This window comes from Toxoplasma gondii, chromosome VIIb (genome assembly GCF_000006565.2).
Source record: "Toxoplasma gondii ME49 chromosome VIIb, whole genome shotgun sequence".
In the NCBI taxonomy this organism is placed as follows: domain Eukaryota; phylum Apicomplexa; class Conoidasida; order Eucoccidiorida; family Sarcocystidae; genus Toxoplasma; species Toxoplasma gondii.
Window position 1 is genome coordinate 4,774,480 of NC_031475.1, and position 20,208 is coordinate 4,794,687.

General features: G+C 52.8%; 4 protein-coding genes across 4 annotated transcripts; 2 read left to right on the forward strand and 2 right to left on the reverse strand.

The window, feature by feature from the left end:
* Positions 1–760: 760 nt before the first annotated feature.
* On the reverse strand, positions 761–6,862 carry TGME49_255510 (ankyrin repeat-containing protein; the record flags this gene model as incomplete). The annotated part of the gene is made up of 7 exons (XM_002364838.1): positions 761–2,627; positions 2,992–3,113; positions 3,415–3,511; positions 3,692–3,826; positions 4,261–4,544; positions 4,840–5,577; positions 6,001–6,862. The coding sequence occupies 7 exons, from the start codon at positions 6,860–6,862 to the stop codon at positions 1,389–1,391; spliced, it is 3,477 nt and encodes a 1,158-aa protein (XP_002364879.1). The 3' UTR covers positions 761–1,388.
* A 2,134-nt stretch (positions 6,863–8,996) lies between these two features.
* Positions 8,997–12,494, forward strand: TGME49_255500 (hypothetical protein; the record flags this gene model as incomplete). Its single annotated transcript, XM_002364837.1, has 6 exons — positions 8,997–9,929; positions 10,235–10,566; positions 11,025–11,155; positions 11,432–11,618; positions 11,761–11,938; positions 12,273–12,494. 6 exons carry the CDS (start codon positions 8,997–8,999, stop codon positions 12,492–12,494), a joined length of 1,983 nt encoding a protein of 660 aa, XP_002364878.1.
* A 1,560-nt stretch (positions 12,495–14,054) lies between these two features.
* Positions 14,055–14,972, reverse strand: TGME49_255490 (hypothetical protein; the record flags this gene model as incomplete). The annotated part of the gene is made up of 1 exon (XM_002364836.1): positions 14,055–14,972. One exon carries the CDS (start codon positions 14,970–14,972, stop codon positions 14,055–14,057), a length of 918 nt encoding a protein of 305 aa, XP_002364877.1.
* A 1,979-nt stretch (positions 14,973–16,951) lies between these two features.
* Positions 16,952–19,093, forward strand: TGME49_255480 (thioredoxin domain-containing protein; the record flags this gene model as incomplete). The annotated part of the gene is made up of 4 exons (XM_002364835.1): positions 16,952–17,810; positions 18,080–18,227; positions 18,455–18,558; positions 18,876–19,093. 4 exons carry the CDS (start codon positions 16,952–16,954, stop codon positions 19,091–19,093), a joined length of 1,329 nt encoding a protein of 442 aa, XP_002364876.1.
* Between the last annotated feature and the right edge of the window lie 1,115 nt (positions 19,094–20,208).

Genomic DNA, 20,208 nt, shown 5'->3' on the forward strand with positions numbered 1-20,208 from the left:
ACTTTTCTGGTTCATTCTTATATCCACAGGCGTATGTATATATATATATATATATATGAGAGAAAGAAAAGGATTTGTGATTTTACCGTATATATATATATATATATATATATATTTATTTATGATGCATCGAAATTTCTGGAAACTGGTTAAAGTTTCGTCTGTCTTTCAAAAGGTTTCCTGCTCTTTGTTCTTCTGCATGTCTTCATTCTCCCTGGACATGCTTTTCTCTTTCCGTGAAGTCTCGCGTCTGTTCTACCCTTTGCTCCTGTCTTCCAGAGAAAACTGGGTGGTCTCTGGTAATTGCGCAAGCAGACTTGTTCAAAGAGATCTCTTGCCTTTTATGAAAAGGAATTTGACCGAGGGCGATGCCACACTTGGAGGAAAGACTGGCTGGTTCGCACCCATCTCTCCACTCTTTTCAGAAAGCGTTTCTCAGGAAGCTCCGTGGGCAATTTTTGACTTTTTTATGCCTGAAAGTTTTCAAAAGGATATTCGAAAACAAGAATCGAGACGGTCCCACCCTTTCTCCGGTGGCTCGACACTAAGCGCGGTGCTTGTTCCACCAGAGAGCAAGGAAATCGGTTTCTCTGAGATGTATCACTCAGAAGCACAGGAAAGTCACAAACATCTCGGTTTTCTACATTCTTCTTTGCGTGAATGTGGGAACTAGGTGGAGGCAAACCTGTTGTAGTTTTTAAAGTAAATCGAACGAAACACCGGGTATCAGAGCCACTCTTCGCGCAGTTGTATAGAAGTATCTATCCAACCGGTGGTCTGTCATTGATCCTTATTTAGGACGACAATTTCAAAGGCGAGCGTGAAATGTCGCACGCAAAGCCCCATATTCTAGACCTTGACGTCACGATACGCAAACGATCCACCACACTGGACTCGAAACCTGAAAGACAACTCAGGCCGATAGTTCTGTGTCTGAACGCGCGCGCGAGTTTCTGCACATCAGTCTTTCGCCCTATATTCGGAGAAAGCCGCCATCTGCGATGTCACTCTCGAGTCGAAACCCTTCCCCACGAGTTGATATATCTTGTGCAGTGGACATCTCTCGCAGTCCATCAAGACAAGACAATCGAAACCGCAACAGCTGGCGGGGTTGTGCGAGGAGACAACAAGCATACAAACGCATGCAGGCACAGACATTCCTTCTGTCCGGTCGACTGGTTCGGGCGTCTGAGCACTGAGTTTGCCATCTCGCTCCTTCATTTCGAAGAAAATCTTTGTCTCTTGTTTCTCGGGTCCTCTCTGTTCCTTGTTCCACGGCTTCCTCGCCTCTTTCTTTCCCTCCTCGGCAAGCCGTCCGTCCGGCTGATCTCTCTTCTGCCTAGCTACAAAGAAATCCTGGAGAAAACGCATGGTCTCTTTCTCTTTTCTCATTCCGGACTTCTTCTTCCCCCTCGACCGCGAGCTCTGTCGCTGCGACCTCTACCACCTCTGCCCCTCGCGTTTCCAGGTTCGTGTGTTCTCTTTTCATGTCTGCTTTTCACGACTTTCCATCCGTCTTCGTCTGCGCCTTTGTCTCGACTGGGGGGCTTCTCCACACTCGCATTTGGTCGCGCGTTCTGCTCCTGTGGGATGCGTGCTCTCGGCGCCTCCACAGTCCTCTCGTTCGCCTCCTTCTCTCCCTGCCCCTCACAGGAAACTCCGTCAGCCTCGGCGTTCACTCGGCCAGCTTCTTCCTCCCGCTTCGTCTCTTCTTCTTCTCTGCCCTTCTTCCGCTGAGACTTCCCCTTCTTTCGGCTCGCGGCCTGCGCGTCCGACTCCTCTCTGGGGTGGACGTACATCCCAGGCGCGCCAGGGAAGAAGGGTGCGAAGTTCGGGACGAGGCCGGACGCCTTCTTCTTGTGACCGTCTCCCTTTTCCCCTCGGAAGAAAGCGCTCGCACCGGGCGCCTGCGGATAGAAGGACGGAGTCGAGAAGAACGACGGAGCGTCTTCCTTTCCAGCGAGACTCGCGCCCATGACCGGCGGCGGCGACAGCGGGGTGGGGAAGCCCATCGGCCAGAAAGGGTACACAGGATACATCGAGAAGGGAAGGAAGCCTTGCGGCTGAGAACCCACGAACGAACCGACCGCAGGAAAGTTCGTCGGCGTCTGCTGCTGCGGCGAACTCCCGCGGCTGCTGCTGTTGCTGCTCAGCGTCTCGGCGTCGATCGCCATCGCCAGTGGGGTGTACGCACACCCGCCGACCGTCGACGCGCCGCTGCTCTTGGACGACAACGCGCTGCCCGGCCGCGTTTTCGCCGCGGAAGGCGCCAGACGTGGCGGGACTGCCGGCTTCGAAAAGTTTTTCGCAGACACGAAGAAGCCAACAGAATTCTTCCGGGAAGTCGACGAATTGCCTTGAGATGGATGTGACGTTTGCACACTCTCCTGAGTCTTCGCAGATCCTTCTGGGCGCTGCTTTCCGCCCGGTCGCCTGGACGCAGGACCCCGGGCGCCCTCCGGCGCATTCATCGGTCGCGTGGAGTTTCCGGCGAGTTGTCTGTTTTCTCTCCCAGAAGCAGCAGCGGGAGTGCGGTGAGGAAGACGAGGAGCAGCTTCAGCCCCCGACGAGGAGGAATGCTTCTGCCGCGCGCGACGTCGCAGCGCCTTCTTCGCTTCGCCGTCTTCCTGCAAAAAAAAACGAGACACAGAAGAAACTTCACAATGAAGCGAAGCGAGTTAGGTGGAGGTGCACAGCAATCATGCAGAAATCGATCGCGTGCATTTCACAACTGTTCCACATTAAGATCCACGACATGCTCAGTGTCGCTCTCGAGACCAAGCCGCGAAAAACGCATTTAAACAAGTTTAAAGGACACAGCTCCACATGAGATCGAGTCGAGAACTTCATAGTGGAAAGCAAGACAGAACATAGGGGAAAAGAGAGGAATGCGAGGGACGAGGGAGCACGAAGAGAGAGGAGAGAAGGAAAACAAAGGGAACAGAGAGAGAAAAGAGAAGATGCGGCCAGTGGAATGGAACTGGAACTCACCATTTCGATGTAAACGAGATCGTCTCGACTGATTTCGCCTTGTCGCGCCATTTCGCGCAAGAGTGTGAAGAAGACGCCACCGGCAGTCTTGGGCCTGCTCCCATCGGCAACGAGCATGCCTCCTGACAAGAGACGCACACAGGAGCGACGTTGAAAAAGATGACGAAAGACACAAATCCTGCCGTTTTCTGTGCGGCAAACGCCCGACTGAGCACCTCCAGTCAAAACGGTCCGTGCTAAGGAACGAAGAAGCCGAGAATTTACGCGAAGGGAAGGATCGGGCAGACGCAGCGTCTGCCCGATCCTTCCCCCTCAGCGAGGCAGGAACGTGGAGCGGAACTCTCAAAAACAGGCACAGTTTTCCGCGAAGAACACAGACGGAGAACCTCGGAAGCCAGAAGGGAAAATGTTTTCTGAGCCTACCCATTCCCTGCACCATCATCGTTTTCTGGTAGGCCTTGAGGCACGTGACGGTTCCGAGACGAGCAACTGTTCTTTCCAGCTTGTTTTTCTTGACTTCCTGGAAACCGCAGACAGACAGCGCGGCCGAACCGACAGATCCAGATGCATGCACAAGCAGATCCTTCCGGACTCTTCCTAGGAAACAACGTAGACACGCGCTTCAGTGTGGGCGCAGGACGAGGCCAGACAGCGCAGGCGGCGGCTCTTCCCCTGCGAGAGACAGCCGCTCTCGACGTACCTGCATGCCAGTGGCGAGCACCTCCGTGATCGTCTGGTTGAGCAGGCACGCGTCTGCAGTCTCCGGCTCAATGAGGGCCGCGTGCTCTCCCAGAGTCGCCTCCAGCTGGTCCGCGTAGGACTTCAGCAGCAAAAACTGAAAAAACCGACACGGTTCGCAACTCAGAAACCTCCGTGTACGCCAAAATGCAAGGAACTGACAAATACATATATCTATCTATATATATATGTATATGTGTGTATATGTATATGTGTGTATATGTATATGTGTGTAGATATGTGTATATATGTAGATATGTACATGAGGGTTGGATGTTGAAAATACCGTGTACGAACACCCCCTGCAGATACGTCGAAGCGACAGAGCTCCCCGAGCCTCTTCCGAGTCCTCCACGCGCGCTGCACCCAATCTCGATCGGAGAAGGAAACCACACTCGAGTCGTTCGCCACAGATGCGACGCACCCGCATGCCCAGCTGTACAGACAGGTACGCACAGATGTGCAGACAAAAACGCGAGGTGCAATACATCCGACTCGCATCCCGGAGGTTCATTCTCGACACAGGCTTACAGCTCCATTCTGTCCGTGAAGCTTCGCGAGTTGCGCAGGGGTGATGTCCCACTTGTCTTTCCTTCGGAGAAGAAGCAGAGCGGTCACCGGGTCTGCCGCCTCGAGGATGCTCTGTGCGTTCTGAAGCTGGCCCTTGATCGCCGCTGCATGCAACGCGCTCCGCCCGTTCACGTCGAACAAGTCCAAGCGCGCGCCGCGCGCCAGAAGCCAAGAGACGTAATGCGAATTGTCTCGGCAAGCCGCGTAGTGCAGAGGCGGTCGTTTGTCGCTGTCCAAGTCGTTCACTGCACAGCGGCAAAGAGAAAGAAACGTTCGTTGTTGAGAACGAAGCGAACGGCTCGGGGCAACGAAAAGAAAACGCTCGGACAGACAAAGAGCTCTACTGGGAGAAACAGATTCACAAAGATCCCGAGAAAACGTGAATCCAACAAAAGACCTCTGAGCACAGTACTTCCTAATCACAACTGCATACATGCATACGTGCAGGCTTACATCTAGATATAAAGATCTATATAGATAGAGAGATAGATATTCGACGGCGCGTGTGAATCGGAGATTCCCAAGCGATTTCCACCCTACCAGTGGCCCCGTAGTCGAGCAGAAGTTTGGAAATTTCGATGTTGCCTTTGATTGCAGCAAAGTGGATCGCTGCGCTCCAGGTTTGGATGGGTCCTTCTGCTTCGCCTGCTCCACATGCGCTGGGTTTCACGTCCGTTTTGGCCTCTGCCTTCTCGCTCGCGTTCGCCTCAGCCGCCTCAGCCGCGTCTTTCGCTTGTCCATCCTTCTCGCTCTTCTCCGACTCTCGCGTTTCGGGAGCGCGCTGCGCCGAGCTGCGGCAGGGGGCGCATCGGTGGCAGAGCGTCGCGCCGACTTCTGCGCCTTTTTCGAGGAGGAGGCGAACACACGCAGAGTGCGTCTTGGTCACCGCAATCAAGAGCGGCGTCCAGTGCTTCCGGTCTCGCTGGTTGATGTTCTTCGCGCCGCCGGCTTCCAGGAGCTTCCGCACAATCCTCTCCGTCCCCGTCGCCGCGCCGTAGTGCAGCGCAGAGCGTCCGACGCGGTCGGAGAAGGAGACGTCTCCGCCGCGCTTCAGACACAAGTCCACGATGTCCTCGCGGCCCAGAAAAGCAGCACGCAGAAGCGCTGTGTTCACGTCTGGACCTGAAAGGCCTGGAGGCGCCCGGACCGTCGGCGAGGCCAGCGGCGCCGGTCCGAGAAGCGCGGCAGGCTGCGCTGTCTGCGGAGATGCGCTGTCTGAGGAGACAGGCGCGCCGGGAGTCTCTGCAGGCGCCGAAGCGGCTGGAGTCTCTTCGCGGTCTGAAAAAAACACGAGACGGGGAGAACGCGTGAGAGGGGGAGAGGGTGGAGGCAATAAGCACAGTCGTTCCACGTCGAAATTCCTAGTTTTCGACAGACGAGATCTTTTGGGAAGCACGCACATGGAGTTCGACTTCTGCTGTCGATCTTCGGCGGGGCGCAAGAAGCCAAGAAGAAGGGCAGTGTCCTCGAGCCTCGATGCCCTGCAGTCTTCCTGCAGGTGCCCTGGGTCTGTTCGGTCGACGTGATCGGAAGACCATCCATCCTTCGCTTCCATCGTCCCTTTCGACTTTTCTCAGTTCTTGCCTGTCTCCCCCCGCCCCCCTGTTTGTGTGCTGAGTCTCCTCTCTCAGTGGAACGCATTCACAGGACAGCAGCTCGTTCTCCGTTCACGCAAAAAGGTCCACGTTTCACGTTCCTTACCATTGTGTTCTTTGACTTTCCACTGTTTCCGGCATTTGCTTTGCTTCCCAGTCGCGGGTCTCGCTGGCTGCCCCCTCTCGTTGTTTTCCTTCTCTAACTGGCGTCTCTGCGTCGCCGCGCCTGCCTCGAGCGTCGGCCAGGCATTCTCCTCCGGTTCTTTGCGTTGCCCGGACATCTCCTCCGTCCTCTTGGGTGTTCTCTCCGCTGATTCGCGCCTCTCGCGCGCGCAGCTCCCTCCCCTTCGCTCTTCGCGAGCTTTCGCGAGTCCCGCCGCGAGGAGACTCTTGGCGACGGCGGGGACGGCGTCTGCGCCCTGCTCGGAGAGACTCTGCTTGAGCTGCGTCGCGTTGAGGCACTGCGAAATGAAAGAGTAGATCTCGTAGTTCAGAGGCATCTGGAAGTCGAGCGGAAAAGTGAAGTCGGCGTCTCCAGCCGTGTCTTCAGAGAGGCGGTATCCATTCAAGAGCGCCTCCGCGATCTGCGCGTCCGGCTCGAACCGGGTCACAACTTCGGAGCCTGAGGGAAAAGCAGGAGCAGCCGCCGGCCGCGGCAATTCTCCGGCAGAGCAGGCGGTGGGCGTGACGTCAGGCTTCGCGCGCGTTCGCCGGGGATTCTCGTCAGGCGGAGAAGCGGCCGGCGCCGCAGTGGGGCAGGCGGCGTCTGAAGGGGGACAGGAAGCCATGGGCGCGTCAGGCTTTGCATCAGAGGCTTCTGAGGCCAGAGAAAAAGACGAAGTTGCGGGTGGGGATTTCGAGGCAGACTTGGATTTCGTCGCTGCGGCCAGGAGCGCCTCGGCTGTCTCGGGGGACCCGGCCGGCAGGCAGGGAGACGAGCAAGACGGGAGCAACAGGTGTGGCGCCATGGCAGAGCGCAGACAGTCAAGGCGTTTGATTAGCGAGGGGGAAAAGGGTGACCAAGAGAGAAGGCGCACGAAGAAAGACGAACGGAAGGCAGGAGGCGCCGCTCGGGGAACACCGGAGAAAAATGGGGGGTGCTGCACAGCTGCCGCAACTTGTGGAGGGCGAGATGCACGGTGCAAATACAATGCGAGAAGGGTGGATCCTGGGGATGAGACACACAAGAAAGGGGAGGAGTGGAGGAGCAAAGAGGCAACGAACGGCAACGACTATTTAAGCAGGTGGAAAAGTCACTGAATGGCAGCCAGGGCGGGCGAGCAGGAAGCGCCGTCCGCGGGGGGCTGGTGTCGAGCAGAATTCCAAAGAAGACTTCAGGAGCATAAAGACACTTCTCCAAATTCGAGGCAAGTCTTCACTCGACTGCGTTTCGCGGCCAGGAATCCGCGGACGATCATACACATGCAAAGAACGCCGGGTGCGCAGGTGGACGGCAGTCTAACTGGCGGCGAAAACGACTTTCCTAGGGGGTTGTGGAGAGTGGTCGCGCTCTCGCGAGATGCACACACCACCTGCGTCTTGTGACAATTTCAGCGGACACGGGGTTCTTGCCAGGCGGGCTTTTTTGCAGAATGGATCGAGCCGCAACAGTGGAGGCGCGAGGAGAAAGGTAAACCCCAAACAAAGCCGAAAAAACGGTGAAAACGCGCCGTTCTCGCGCTGTCTGTCGCACTACGAGGCTGGAACAGGGATGATCAAACACTGCGCCAGCGCCAGGCTTGCGGCTAACACTCCACCGCGGGAGAAAACGTCGCGGGAGAAAAGACAAAAGCTGCGAGTTATCGGTCTGTTCTCAAGCACGACATGCGGGAACGTGAAAAGCGACGAAAAAGACAATCCCAGAGCCCCACTTCCTGCGTGGGCCACTTGTGAAGGAGGTGAAAGAGAGTTCAAGTGGGCAACCGAGAATTCAAGTGGGAAATGGCAAGTCAACCACGGTGGAAAAGCGCGAATTCCAGTGGGGTCGTGGGTAGGAGGCACCAAGTGGTGGGCGCACGTGAGTGAATCTGCAAGAGCGAATCGTTTCGGGGAATGTTTGCTTGGAGGAGATGACGTAACCCGGCTTCAAGGGTGGAGAAACCCTGGAGGCTTCCGTGAGAAAGGAAGAACCTTCTGGCGAATAGAAACGTGGGTGGTTGCCTTTCTCAAGGTCTCTTCTTCTCAGCGGTATTTCCCGAGATTCGCGCCGCGTCTGTGTCCGACACCCTCCCTCCCCCCACCCCCCAAAAAAGACCCGCCAAGACAGCGAAAACAAAGAAACGATTCGACTCAGCTGCGGTTGCAGATGCTAAAATGAGCACAAAGATAGGGCATTTGCAAACGCTAAAGAATGACCCACGAAATCCTGAGCATGTCGCCGCCGGCCTGTAGATGTAGGCGCGTGTGTACAGAGCAACTTCGTATGCTGTGTCGCTGGATGTGATGAAGGAGTGCTGGACGTGAATGATAACAGAAAATAATTCAGAGCATTTACAGCAGCAGTGCCCCATTTTGTCTGAGAACAGAAATCTGTAGAAAGTCGGTAGTCGCGGACTGGCATGGCCAGGTTTCCCGTATTCGCTGGTGTTGGATAGCTTCCCCGAGACTCGGGAATGTTTTGATTGCCTCGTCATGCCAAGTCCACAGGACACCAGTGCGTTACTTGGGGATTTCGTCTTTTATCGCGTCTAGTGCAGATTAGGTTTTCTCTGTACAACATAGTCTTCCTCTCGTGAAACTATATTCGATGACGACGTGAGCTTCACAGTTGGACTCATTACCGAGGCTCGCACGGACCGCGACAGTGAAGTTTGTCACAAACGGCAGAGACGCCGTGTTGAGTCTCTTTAACTTCGCACGGTTGTATAATAGGTAACTTTCTCGGGGCTGCTATGTATGAGCAACAGAGGACAGATTTCCGGTCCCTCGGTGAGATAAGAAAAGTACCTGACATGCATAACGGACGTGGACGCCCTTGGTGGTGTTCGTTCTGACCTGCAAACACCTCCGTCAATAGTGGGCTGTCGGTGCCCTCTTGTTCAAAGGCACACTTGGAGAGGCGTCCTGCAGAGAAATCCTCTCCGGTGAAATAAGACTTGTAAAATGATCAGACCAGGAACCGCTCTTCGGTGGCAAAAGCCGACCGTGCGAACGGAAGTGTCTCCCCTTCCGTCTGAAACGGCGTGGGAGCGGAAGCGAGCTTCTCGACAACTACCGTCTCTGCAAGATTTCCTTCGAAAACGAGACTACAGTGGAGCAATTACTCTGCTCCAGTACGAGAAAGAGCAGGGAATGAAGCGACCGGAACTCCGGCTTTGGCTCGCCTACTGCTACTTCCATGCCGGGCTGTACCCGAAGGCGATCCATTGTTTAGACTGGCTTCTTCAGAGGGGAAAAAGGTGCTCGGCAAACGCACATAAGAACAACGAAGGGGCCTCAGTGGAGGCGCAAGTGGACGCTGCGAATAGTGTAGAGGTACGGGAGTCTGGCTGCGAAAGCGATTGGGTGAAACGCGTGGTTTCTGGATCTGATGGACCCGCGCTAGAGAAGAGTGACAGCGCAGAGAAATGTGTCACAAAAAATGAATACAATGCAGCTCCCGACGCACTACCAGCATGTGATGCAGAGGTCGATGTAGATGAAGAGGATGGTGACGGGGGGGACACTCCTGAGAGGAGCAGCAGGCTCCATCTGTACAAAGCCATCTGCCTTTATGCACTGTACATGTTTGAAGCGGCGAAACAAGAAGCTTTGCTGGCGCAGGATTCAAAGGCCCGACGCCGCTTGCTAGTTTGCATCGCACACCACTTAAGAGATCCGGCCCTAGACGAAATGCTGGAGGATTTAGACGAGGATGACTTCCGTGACCAAATGACGACTGCTGCAGTGGAATACATGCGGGCGCGCACAGACGTCGCTTGTGACATTTATCGGCGATTGCTTTCGCACCACTGCGAATGTCACGCTCTGAAAATTTACTACGCTATGGCTGCGTTCAAAGGAGAAATGTTCGAAATAGCCCGCGGCCTCGTAAAGGTAGGACCACGGAAGCCTTTCCAGCCTGGATAGTGGATTTCATTACCTGCGACAGGAACAAGTCTTCATTCTACACCCTTGAAGTAGCGCCTGTAACCTCTAACATGAGGATGGACGCGTTTCAGACAGATTTTGAACAAACTTCTTAGTTTGTGCCTTTGAACTATGGGAGCTGAGTGATAGCACCCCCCAAGTAAAGAAAGCTAACCCCCAGCATATCTCGTGTCTTCGCTGATCTCCAGACGGTGAACAATATGCGGTGGTGTTGGCCATGCGAGCATCACTCTGTGCTGACTGACTTATAGGACTATCAAGCATGCCGTACCACTTCCGTCGTCGCCTCTAACGTCATGGCTTGCTGCCTCTACGAGGAAGATGCGGACGCAAGCGCACTGAAGATATATCACTTGCTAGGAGAAGAAGCCGGCAGAGAAGAGACCTTTTTCATCCAGCACAACGATATCCTTCGACACAACGCATGCGTGTTCGAAAACGGTAGAAGGGGTCTCCAAGTCTGGGGCCCTCTTGTCAAGATTCTTCCCGAAGCAAGGCTGAATCTCACTCTTCTTCACATTAGCAACGGTGACTACTCTTCTGCTTTCGAACTCATGCGGGACTACGAGCCAACGACTACAACGTAGGTCCTCCCGTAACTCTGCTTGACGTCAAACGATGCAGCCTTAGCCATTGAGAGAGGTTTTGGCAGCTAGGGTAACTCTTGTACTAGGCATCCATCACCCCTTGCCTTGCAAAAGGACATGGCGGGGTTTATATGTGCCTCTTCTGTCTGTTGCCTTATATGTGTGTTTTATATCCATGTAGCTACGTTTTGACGCGAGCTGTTCTGGCAACATCGAACGTTTGCGCCCAACAACAACAGAAATTCGGAAACCGTCAGCGTGGAAGGGGCAGTTGCTCGTCATCACCAATTTTCCACCAATCACGGCAACTCCGCCGGTCTGAAAAGAAACTGCTCATTCGTCCTATGGTCTAAATCGCCCAACGTGGCTCTGGATGTTTTAATAATGGCTGTGTCTGCCGTAATAGCAGTTGCTGCTTCTCATAACGTGCTGACTGCTGCTTTTTCTCTAACAGTGACTCCACCATTCGAGCTCTTGCCTTCATGCTCTTTGGGCAAGCTCACGATTCGGAAAAGCACCTCAGTGAAGCGGAACAAATGTTCCGGACCGTCGGCAATGCTGATTTAGGGGTTGACTCGCTTCCTGGTAAGATGCTTGTCGACCTTTTTAACCGATGTACCAAAAATAAATGGTCGTAGCCTCCAGATGAAGAGGTGTAAGCCTCCGGATGTTCTAGTGCATTGTTCACAAAAATCTTAATGACGGCTTTTTGTCAAGCTGCATGCGGGAAAACGTGTGGCGAAGTTGTTCAGAGCCCGATACTAACGCTCTGCATCTTCCGGACCAACGTCTCGATATTTTGTTTCAGGTTTGTATGAGGCTACTTGCTTGTCGGTTGCTACTTCCGGTGGTTTCCCTGAGGTATGCAGAGCATGTTCTACTACTACTTTCTCCGGAGAGACTACGATGCAGCACTTGATTACGCCGGCAGACTGGAGCCGTACTTCAGTAGTGAGCCCTCGTTTCAGTGGAACAAAGCTCTTGCCTTGGGACAAGAAGGACGCTATGAAGAAGCGAAAGATATGCTTCTGAGGATTGACGACGAAGAGTACGTGCGGCAACTGCAGCTTGAGACTTCAGAAACGGAAACGACACCGCTTTCCGTTTCTCTTTCCCTTTTATCGAGCTCTTAGCCGGAAAGTGCAGTTCATAGCAACGTCGTGTATTGATTGTTTCCTGTCTCCGTTCAGGTATATCAAAGATCTTCTTTTTCTGCGATGGTTATGCCGAGTTTACGTTGCGACCGGAGATTGCGAACATGCCCTGCACCTCTGTCTTCAGCAGAGCGACAGTTCTCATTGCCATGCCCTTCTCAAAGAAGTCGCCGATGACTGCTATGCAATTGGTGACTTCTACTTTGCCCTCAAGGTACAGCGAGTCTCTAACAGTATCACCAAATTTTCTCACGCAGCGTTTTGCCGTCAACCAGATGAGACTGCTATGAGTTAAGCGCCCCTAAACGTGAGTCCCTTAACAGTAACCCGCACCTTTTGACAACCCTCCTTAGGTCCAATCGATGTGTCTCTTGCTTCTGTCCTTTCTTGGATCTACGCCTGATTATTCATGCCAATGTCATTTGCGTCCCACTGGGGCACTAAAGTCCGGGACACGCGTGTGACTGTCAGCAACACTGAGCTCGCTCTTTTCAACCAGACTTTTCCACGTCTCTTCTTTTCATGAGATGCGTGAGTTTCCTTCTCAGGCTTTCTTCCTGCTGGATAAAGCTGAAGGAAACCCTCTACTCTGGCCTGCTCTCAGAGGTTCAGCTGCAGGGTTTCTGGTGAGGCTCAGCGCCGGTGACGAGGATATCACAAGACTGAAGGAAGTTGTTTCCTTGGTACAGGAATGCTCTGCTCCAAAAGTGGCGAAGATCGTCGTCGCGCTAAGAAAACTCGGTCGCAACAACGGGATAATCCTTGACTAACGAAGTTTATAACGTAGTCGGCTGTTGCGAGAGACACCGGTTGTAGGGTCAACATACACCTCTTCGATGTCTCTTGAGTTTGGAAACTTCGCGTTGACTGCAGAGATCCAGGAGGCTTTTCTAAGGGTGGCCATACTGGGGGAGTAGGGCGTCTGTTGGCGTTGCTGTGTTCTGCCTCTTTTGTGTGCTTCCCTGTCATGGGGAAAAGTGGAGGATATATCAAGTATAATGAATTGCTTATGGAGAAAAACGTGTTCGCTTTTCTGATTCTCGTACTCCGTGCACTGCGTTTGAAACGAACTCTCGATTTGGCAGGAGCCGACGGAGAGCTGTAGCGGGGTTCAAAGGTTCCGATCCCCTTCCGTGAATCATTTCGTTTCATGCCGAGCACTTTCTGGAGCATCTCTCAGCGAATCTGCGTGGCAGTTGCGTTTGGAGCCCCATAAACAAACTGTGCATGTGTCACGAAAATCTGTGCCTCATAATTCCAAGACAATAGTGTCCTGTGGATCACGAAATCCTTTGTTATCCGAGTTCCCGGGAACGGCCCGGGGGTTCTTGTTACACGCTCGAGAAAATCCTTGAGCTCCACAGCGAATGTGGAAATCGGACCCTATTCACCCTCTCTGCAAGTTGTGGTGTGCCACGCAGTTTCAAAACGACACTAATTCTTTGCAGCCGCGAGCATCCAGTGCTTTGACTTGCTGTCTTTCCTATCGGTAGGGTGAGCTCCGGCCACCTCACTGACGGCCCCCGTACCCTCAGCAGAGGAATCTATTGCCTCCACAGATGCAGGAGAAGGTTGCGGTAGAGGAACCGGACATTTGGGAGGCCAGATAGGCAGAAACGTGTAGAGCTTATGCACGTGTGATATTTCGCTCTGCTCGTATTTCAGACAGTACAGATATAAGCGACAATGCGCCACCACAGTTTGAACGGCGAACTTCATTAGCGTTTTCGCCTCCTGTTGACAGAAAAAAGGAAAACTACCCTGATCGGCCGAAGGCGCCGCTCCGTACAAGGCGGATGACTGACGAGCCGCAACGAGAGGAGCAAACGTGTGTGTCTTGAAGAGCTCCTGGACCGACTTAAACACTTCCGATGGACGTATCGAGTTATTCTTCTGCGGGCACGCGGAAGCTCAGCACATGATGAGGCCCACGAGGACTTTTCAGGCTATCTGAATTTACATGGGAAGGCAGTATATTCTCACGGCGCCCGAAACTGACGTAACTCATGAAATGATTGAACAGGTTGTGGTTTCAGAATGTGAAGGGAAATTGCCCATCAAAAATGCCGCTCATAAATACTCCTTGAGCCTCGCTGTTCATCTGAAACTTCGGGTGGCCGCCAGAAACCAACGCAAAGTACATTCGCACAGCTGTTGACTAACGAACTGCTGATATTGTTGACCTCAGGGACCAAGTGGTCGTGATCTGAACGGATAGTCTGTGGCAGTGAGTAGAAATGACATGCTAGTGGAAATGCGGCCCATGTTCAACATATCACCTACGCATTGGTCGCCCACGTAGTCGCGATGTTGTCCTTTATCCGGAAAAACTAAAGTCTGCGTCCATGAACCTTCGCGAAGGCTTCATTTGTGGTTCGACGGCTGTTCGACACTGCTTGAAAACTTACCGCCTTTGCAACTGTTTCAATTTGTGAAAGAGTGACTCCCATAATGGATACGAATATGGCAGCTTTCGCCGAACAAAGCCGTGCTTCTCTGGCAAACAAGAGGCTGAAGAGGTGAAAGTCCACGACAGCTTGTTTCCGCCGTCCTTCGGGTCCCAAGCGTAAGATTCGACAGGTCTCTTCAACGCAACTACGTATCCCTGCGTCACGCACCATAGCGCGGTCTGCTTCTGAGTTCTGAGTGGTCACTAAGGATCCTGGTCGCAGCTTGCCATTTCGACAGACTCCAGCAGGCCCCGCCACCCCTCCTGCAGGTGTAGAACCTTGTAACTTCGAACCTCCAGAGGCTGAACATCCGTCCTTCCCTCCCTTGGCCACACTGTCCCGCGTATGAGACGAATTAACTGAAGACTTTTTCCCGGAAGTCGAGCCTCCGGCAGTGCTACGCTGAACCTGACCGGTTGCTCCGTGCAAGCCAATAGTGTGCTTTTGACCAGGAGCTGAATCCGTCGGATTCTGTCCAGTTTTGGCGTCTGCAGAGGCAGCAACTCCTGAATAAGAGGCTTCCCGGTCCGCCAATGTTGCCGCGGTAGCCACGGATGCGCCAGTTTTCTGACTGCCCTCTCGCAGATGCGCTCCAGTGGCTGCTCTTGCCGTCGCTGTCTCAATGTCGTGTGCTTGCCATATGATTTCAACGTGGTGTGGAAGCAGGAGAAGTGGCAGACCTCTTACGACAGGCAGTGCCAGCTTTTCCCCACCCCCTGGTGCCTCTTCAAAACCTCCTCCCGTACCGATAGAACCGCCACGATCGACGGTGGCCCCGTCGAAGCCACGTTTGCTCATTACTCCCGTGAGTTCGACCGATCCCTCTCCAGAGGAAGTGGCTGTGGCTCCAGGTTTCCCCATTTTCGAGAAACTGTGCCTCGGCTGCTGTCTGGCTTGCTGGTGTCCGCTAACGCACGTGACGTCTGATGTGATACGGGCTTCTCAGCAGCAGTCGATAATCGCGTACCTCGGAAGCTCATTGGCACTCTTAGGACCCTTTCGTGCACCGAATTTAGACACCTTATTTCAATGGATCAGGGGAAAGGGTTTGAAGCACCGCGGTGAACATTCATGCGCACGCATATTGCCAGCATGTTAATCTCTGTGTGCTTGCGGATTACATCATGAATGGGTCAATATTCGAATCTGAGGTCCTGCTGTGGAGGACACACAAGATCTGCGCGCGAAGCAGACTAGGTTTCATTCGTCTCCAAACACTAAAGTAGGGCCGACTTTGGTGTGCCATACAGATGATGAGAAACTACACTGTTGTGCCAGGTGAAAAGAGTCTACTGTTCGCACTTGTTCACAGTGCAGTAGCACCACTTGGTGCATTACACAGTTCATCTGTAGTACAAAAGGGTGTGGTGGCAAGGAAATGGCGTTTCTTTTCTTGAATGAATACCAAGGAGAGCTTCTTTATCGCTACACTGCAGGTTCACTTGTGCGCGTGAGAAAGGCACACGTTTTTTGTCTGACCTTCTTGCAGGGAATCCGACATAAAAGAAGAGAGGGAACTCACAGACAGCGCACCTTGAGTTCTCATTAAAGACACCCAAAAACGGAATGTCGGTCGCCGGCACAAATCGTCCCATGTCTGCGATAATTCAAAGGCGCGACACTGTTTATCGAGTTGATCTCGCGCGTGCCTGTGTTGCTAACGTACCCTGACCCGAAGATCATCCCGTTTGGGCAGCAGGATTGAGAAGATCCACTGTTTGCGGAACAAGCATCTTGAATGTACGGAACTGAAATCGAATTTGTGTGAAAGTTGCCAACACCACTTGCAGCTTGCGGATTGCATGCGCGGTAATGGGTCTACTGGGGCTTCAAATGGGGGAGAGACAGGCCGCTCTTGCCGTGCGTAGCTTACATAGTCAGCGCATCCGTGCTACACTTTGTGGCAGAGTGACAGCACAGCTGCAACATAGGAGACTCACCTGACGAGGGAAAATAATATAAAAGAGAAGCTGTTTGGTCTCCTACTTCGTCGATGACACAGTGGTTAGACTCTTCCAGATTCTTGTCCGGCCTCGCACGCCGGAGCCCTAGACGGCCGCGTTGTTTTTGAGACCGACACTGTTCTGGCAGTGGTCACTTCCCTGATGGACTCACCGTTGGCAAAGACAACGAGTTGCGGTGGCGTCCACGCTGTGGAGGACTCTTTTAACTGCAGAACCGATTGCTGTTTTGGCCGCATGCCTTCCACTGGGTAGCAAAGATTCGGCCCAGATACAGACCGGATGTCTCAAGGTCTCTGTTGGCACGCTGCAGGGGCAGCAGAGTTTTTGGCAGCTCGTCCGATCTATCTCCTACCTTGCAACTGAACAGCACAGAAATCCTTCAGGAAGTCTTACCATTGAACTGTCGTTCGTTATCTCCTGGAGACCTACCATCCCCTTGGTTTTCTACAACTCACAGCAGCCTTTTCGATTCGAGGACACTTCCCGGATGACAGAACAATTCGCATCCGTGCCCCTTCGCCCTTTTTGGTTGATCTGCCGCGCACCCGAGAGAAGAGTTCACTAGTTCCCTCCTGTGCAGTTTTGGGATGAGTCAAGAGATTTGCGTTTCTAGAGCTGAGTTTTAAAATCAGGTATGCCAAAGAGCAATTTTTGTCTGGATGCATACAAAATTCGAATTCCGTTCCTTTCTAAACTCCCGAAGAAGTGACGCTGGAGACTCGCCAAGAGCATCTTTGCCCCAGAAAAAGTTTGGGTTTCCCAAGTGCCTTATTTCATGCAAGGATCTTGAGTCGAAACTGGCCGTTACACACCATGGAAGATCCGGGCGGTTTGCCCCATTCTGAGATGGGAGTTAGCTGGTACGCACCCAACACGAATGGGGTGATTCATGTCTCCGAACAGAAAGCAAAAGTCCAAATGCGCTCCAGGTCAGACTGCAACGTGGCAGAAATGGACCATGCGCGTAACGAGGAGACGGGAAAGGGCGGCGCGCGCCGAGGCAGAAGACATTCTCTTCGCGTCGTGTGGTGGATCCTCCTTTTTTGCACTTTCTGCGTATTCATCGTCTTCAATCCATATGTTTCTTCCGTTCTGTTTCCGGGCGTCAGTCGAGTGCTCAGAACACGCGATGCCGGAAATGCTTCTGTTTTGGAGAGTCACTCGTCTCTCGTTGGTGATGCCTTTCACAAATCTCAACAAGAAGCACCGGAAGGCACCCCGCGCCCTGAACCACGCAGACCGGCAATGAGGAGAGGAATCAAATACTACCATTGGTCTCACAAAGTGTCATCTCAGTTGCAGCGCCAGCAGCCTGGAATCATCTTCTTCCTATTCTACGACGAGAAACAACCCGCAGATGGTGGCCAAACAGCGGAACAAAAGCAAGAAGAGGACAGCAAACATGGGAGTGGAGCATTGGGGAACTCCGTCGAACAGGTTCTCTCGGACTTCCAGGACCTCGCTGTTGACTTCAGCAGTCAACCCATTTTCCACGTGACCGTTGCAAAGTCTCTTATGCACCACTGGGGTTACGTTCTGCCCGAAGGCAGCGAGGAGCGTCTGCCTCTCGCGCTTATCGTGGAAATGAACAAAGGCTGGAAGAAGTTCATCTTGAACGACAGACACCTCAACTACGAAAAAATGAGAAACTTCGAGGAACAATATTTCATGGGTGAGCTTACAGACAGCCTCCCCGATAGCGTTTTTGAGAGTGGACGAGTGCCATCACTGTCGCGAAGTGAATGAAGATCTACAATGCGAAAAACGCTGTGAGTGACTTCATTTGCCCGTTTTGTTTACTGCGCGTGACCGGCAAATGACCTCATCCTTCTCCAAGAAGGAAGAGGGTTGAAGGTTTGAACCTACTTACTCCTTCCCTTTATTTTCTGCCCCACCCTCTTGCCTCCGGCGATTTATTCGCTTCGGCTTTTTGTTCTGCAGGGAAGTTGTCACCATATCTGAGATCTGAGCCGGCAAGCACTGTGGACTCGCCTGAACAACATGTTGTCGTTCCTCTTGTCGGAGACACGTTCAGAAAAAACGTCGTAGAGAGCAAACACGATGCCCTCGTCCTCTTTTATGCACCGTGGTAAGTAGAAACCTTCACATGGTGACAGACTGCCGACTAAAACACTCTCGGAGAAGAGTTGCGTGGCATCAGTCGACGTCTCGATCTTACGCCTCTACGATCCTGTATGCCCGGAGTCAAATGAGACGAAATGCAGTTTTATAGCTACAACCGAATGCAAGGGTGAAAGACTGCATTTATGAGATGACCAGGAATGCCTATATGCTGTCATTTTGTTGATCTCGTAGGTGCGGCTTCTGCAAAAGATTTGAGCCTCGACTACGCCGCCTTGCAGCTGAATTTGCAAAAATCAGGTCTATCCGCTTCTACAAGATGGATGTCACGAAAAATGGTAATCTCGCTTAGAGACACGGCACCGATCAGATGTCCCTTTTTCGCAGAATGTCTTATATTCTAGCGCACTGGACACGGTCGTCCACCGATTCGAGCAGCACCAACAGAGGCCCTTTGCGGTCTCCTAGGCGGTGTATACGCGCTTACTAAGGAATCCCACTGTCTTCATTGTACCCATAAATACGTTGGTTGAAAGTTCGCGCTTCGCGGAATACAAATGATCTTGTCTGTCACCAAGGAATGACACTACCCTTATGCTGTGTCGCTGGTCTATCAGCGATCAGCAGCTCTTTTTTCTTCTTTGTTTCCTTACAGACATCGATCATCCTCACACACGTGTCGAACGCGTGCCGCACGTTGTTCTGTACCTCCGCGAAAAAAAACTGGAAATTCCCATCAAATTTGACCATTCCGTCGACGACGTTGTCGAGTACGGCAAAGAATTTCTTCTGAGCCACGCGACGTGCAAACAAATTGACCTCGTGGCGGAAATTGATTGCGATTTTGGAGACACACCTGGTCATGAATTTTGAGCCGGCATCTCGCAGCTTCTACTTCCCAGTGAAAATCCTTTTTGGTGAAAGGTAGTGTTTTGTAGTGTACCAACGGGGCCACGCTCTGGTCGGTATGTGCCACGTCGTTTGTTTTTGGGTTTCGCTGAGACGTTCGCGACGTGTGTCCTGATGAAAACGTTACAACGTTGAGATGCTCGTGAAAGTCGATAATATCAATGGACTTACGGAGTTCAGAGACAGCCTAGCTGCGCTGACGGGGTGACCGAGCAAGCTTTTTTTTAGTCAGTGAGGCGGTGTATTTTCGTTGACAGGCTGTACCACCTTTCTCGGGTGAAACCAGGAGCAAGGAAAGCTGCACTTGTACTTCATGTCGAACACGTGGATCATGGGCGTGAGCAAGGCGCCATCTTGGTGTACTGTGACATATGCTTTTGGGGTGGATCTAACAAACGTGACACTCGACACAGACAACTAGCTCAACGCCTTCATTCAGGATCCTGGGTGCCAGCGGGACCTTGCTGAGAGGTCCACACACATTCAGGTGTCCACGCACTGTCGGCTCGAGGGTAACATAGTGTCTAGTTTGAACTGAGTTTACGAATTTCCCTGCTTTCTGCAACAGCTACGGCCGTCGAGCCAGTTTGAGAGGGAAATGTAAGGCATTCCGAGAGTTTCAACAGAAAGTGTGCTTCTATTTCCATCCTTGGTCCATCTCGCGGGCCGCAAATACCACGAAGCTCCATACATCCTTTAGGTAGGAACGAACGCAGGGGCTCTCGAAGGGAGAACTTTATCAGCCCAGAGGGAGTTGCGTAAACGCGTACAGAGACAGGACCTCTCTGGATCTTGGAGCGTAATCGACGAAGATCTAAATGTGCATCTCAAGGGACGTGGTCGTTGAGGAAGCGGGAACCTGGTCGCCACAGCCTTTCTAGAAGGGCCTGTTTCTCCATGCCAGAAACAGAACAGATGTACGCGATTTGCTGGCTCGAGGGGAGCTGGGAAACCTTTTCTCACAAGTATCCAGCTACGTTGACAAACGAAGTCGAATCCCTCTGCAATTTTCAGGTGACTAAGACAGCTCGCCTACTGACTTAGTCTAAAGGCCTGTGTGAACGGGAGAACTGTCGCTT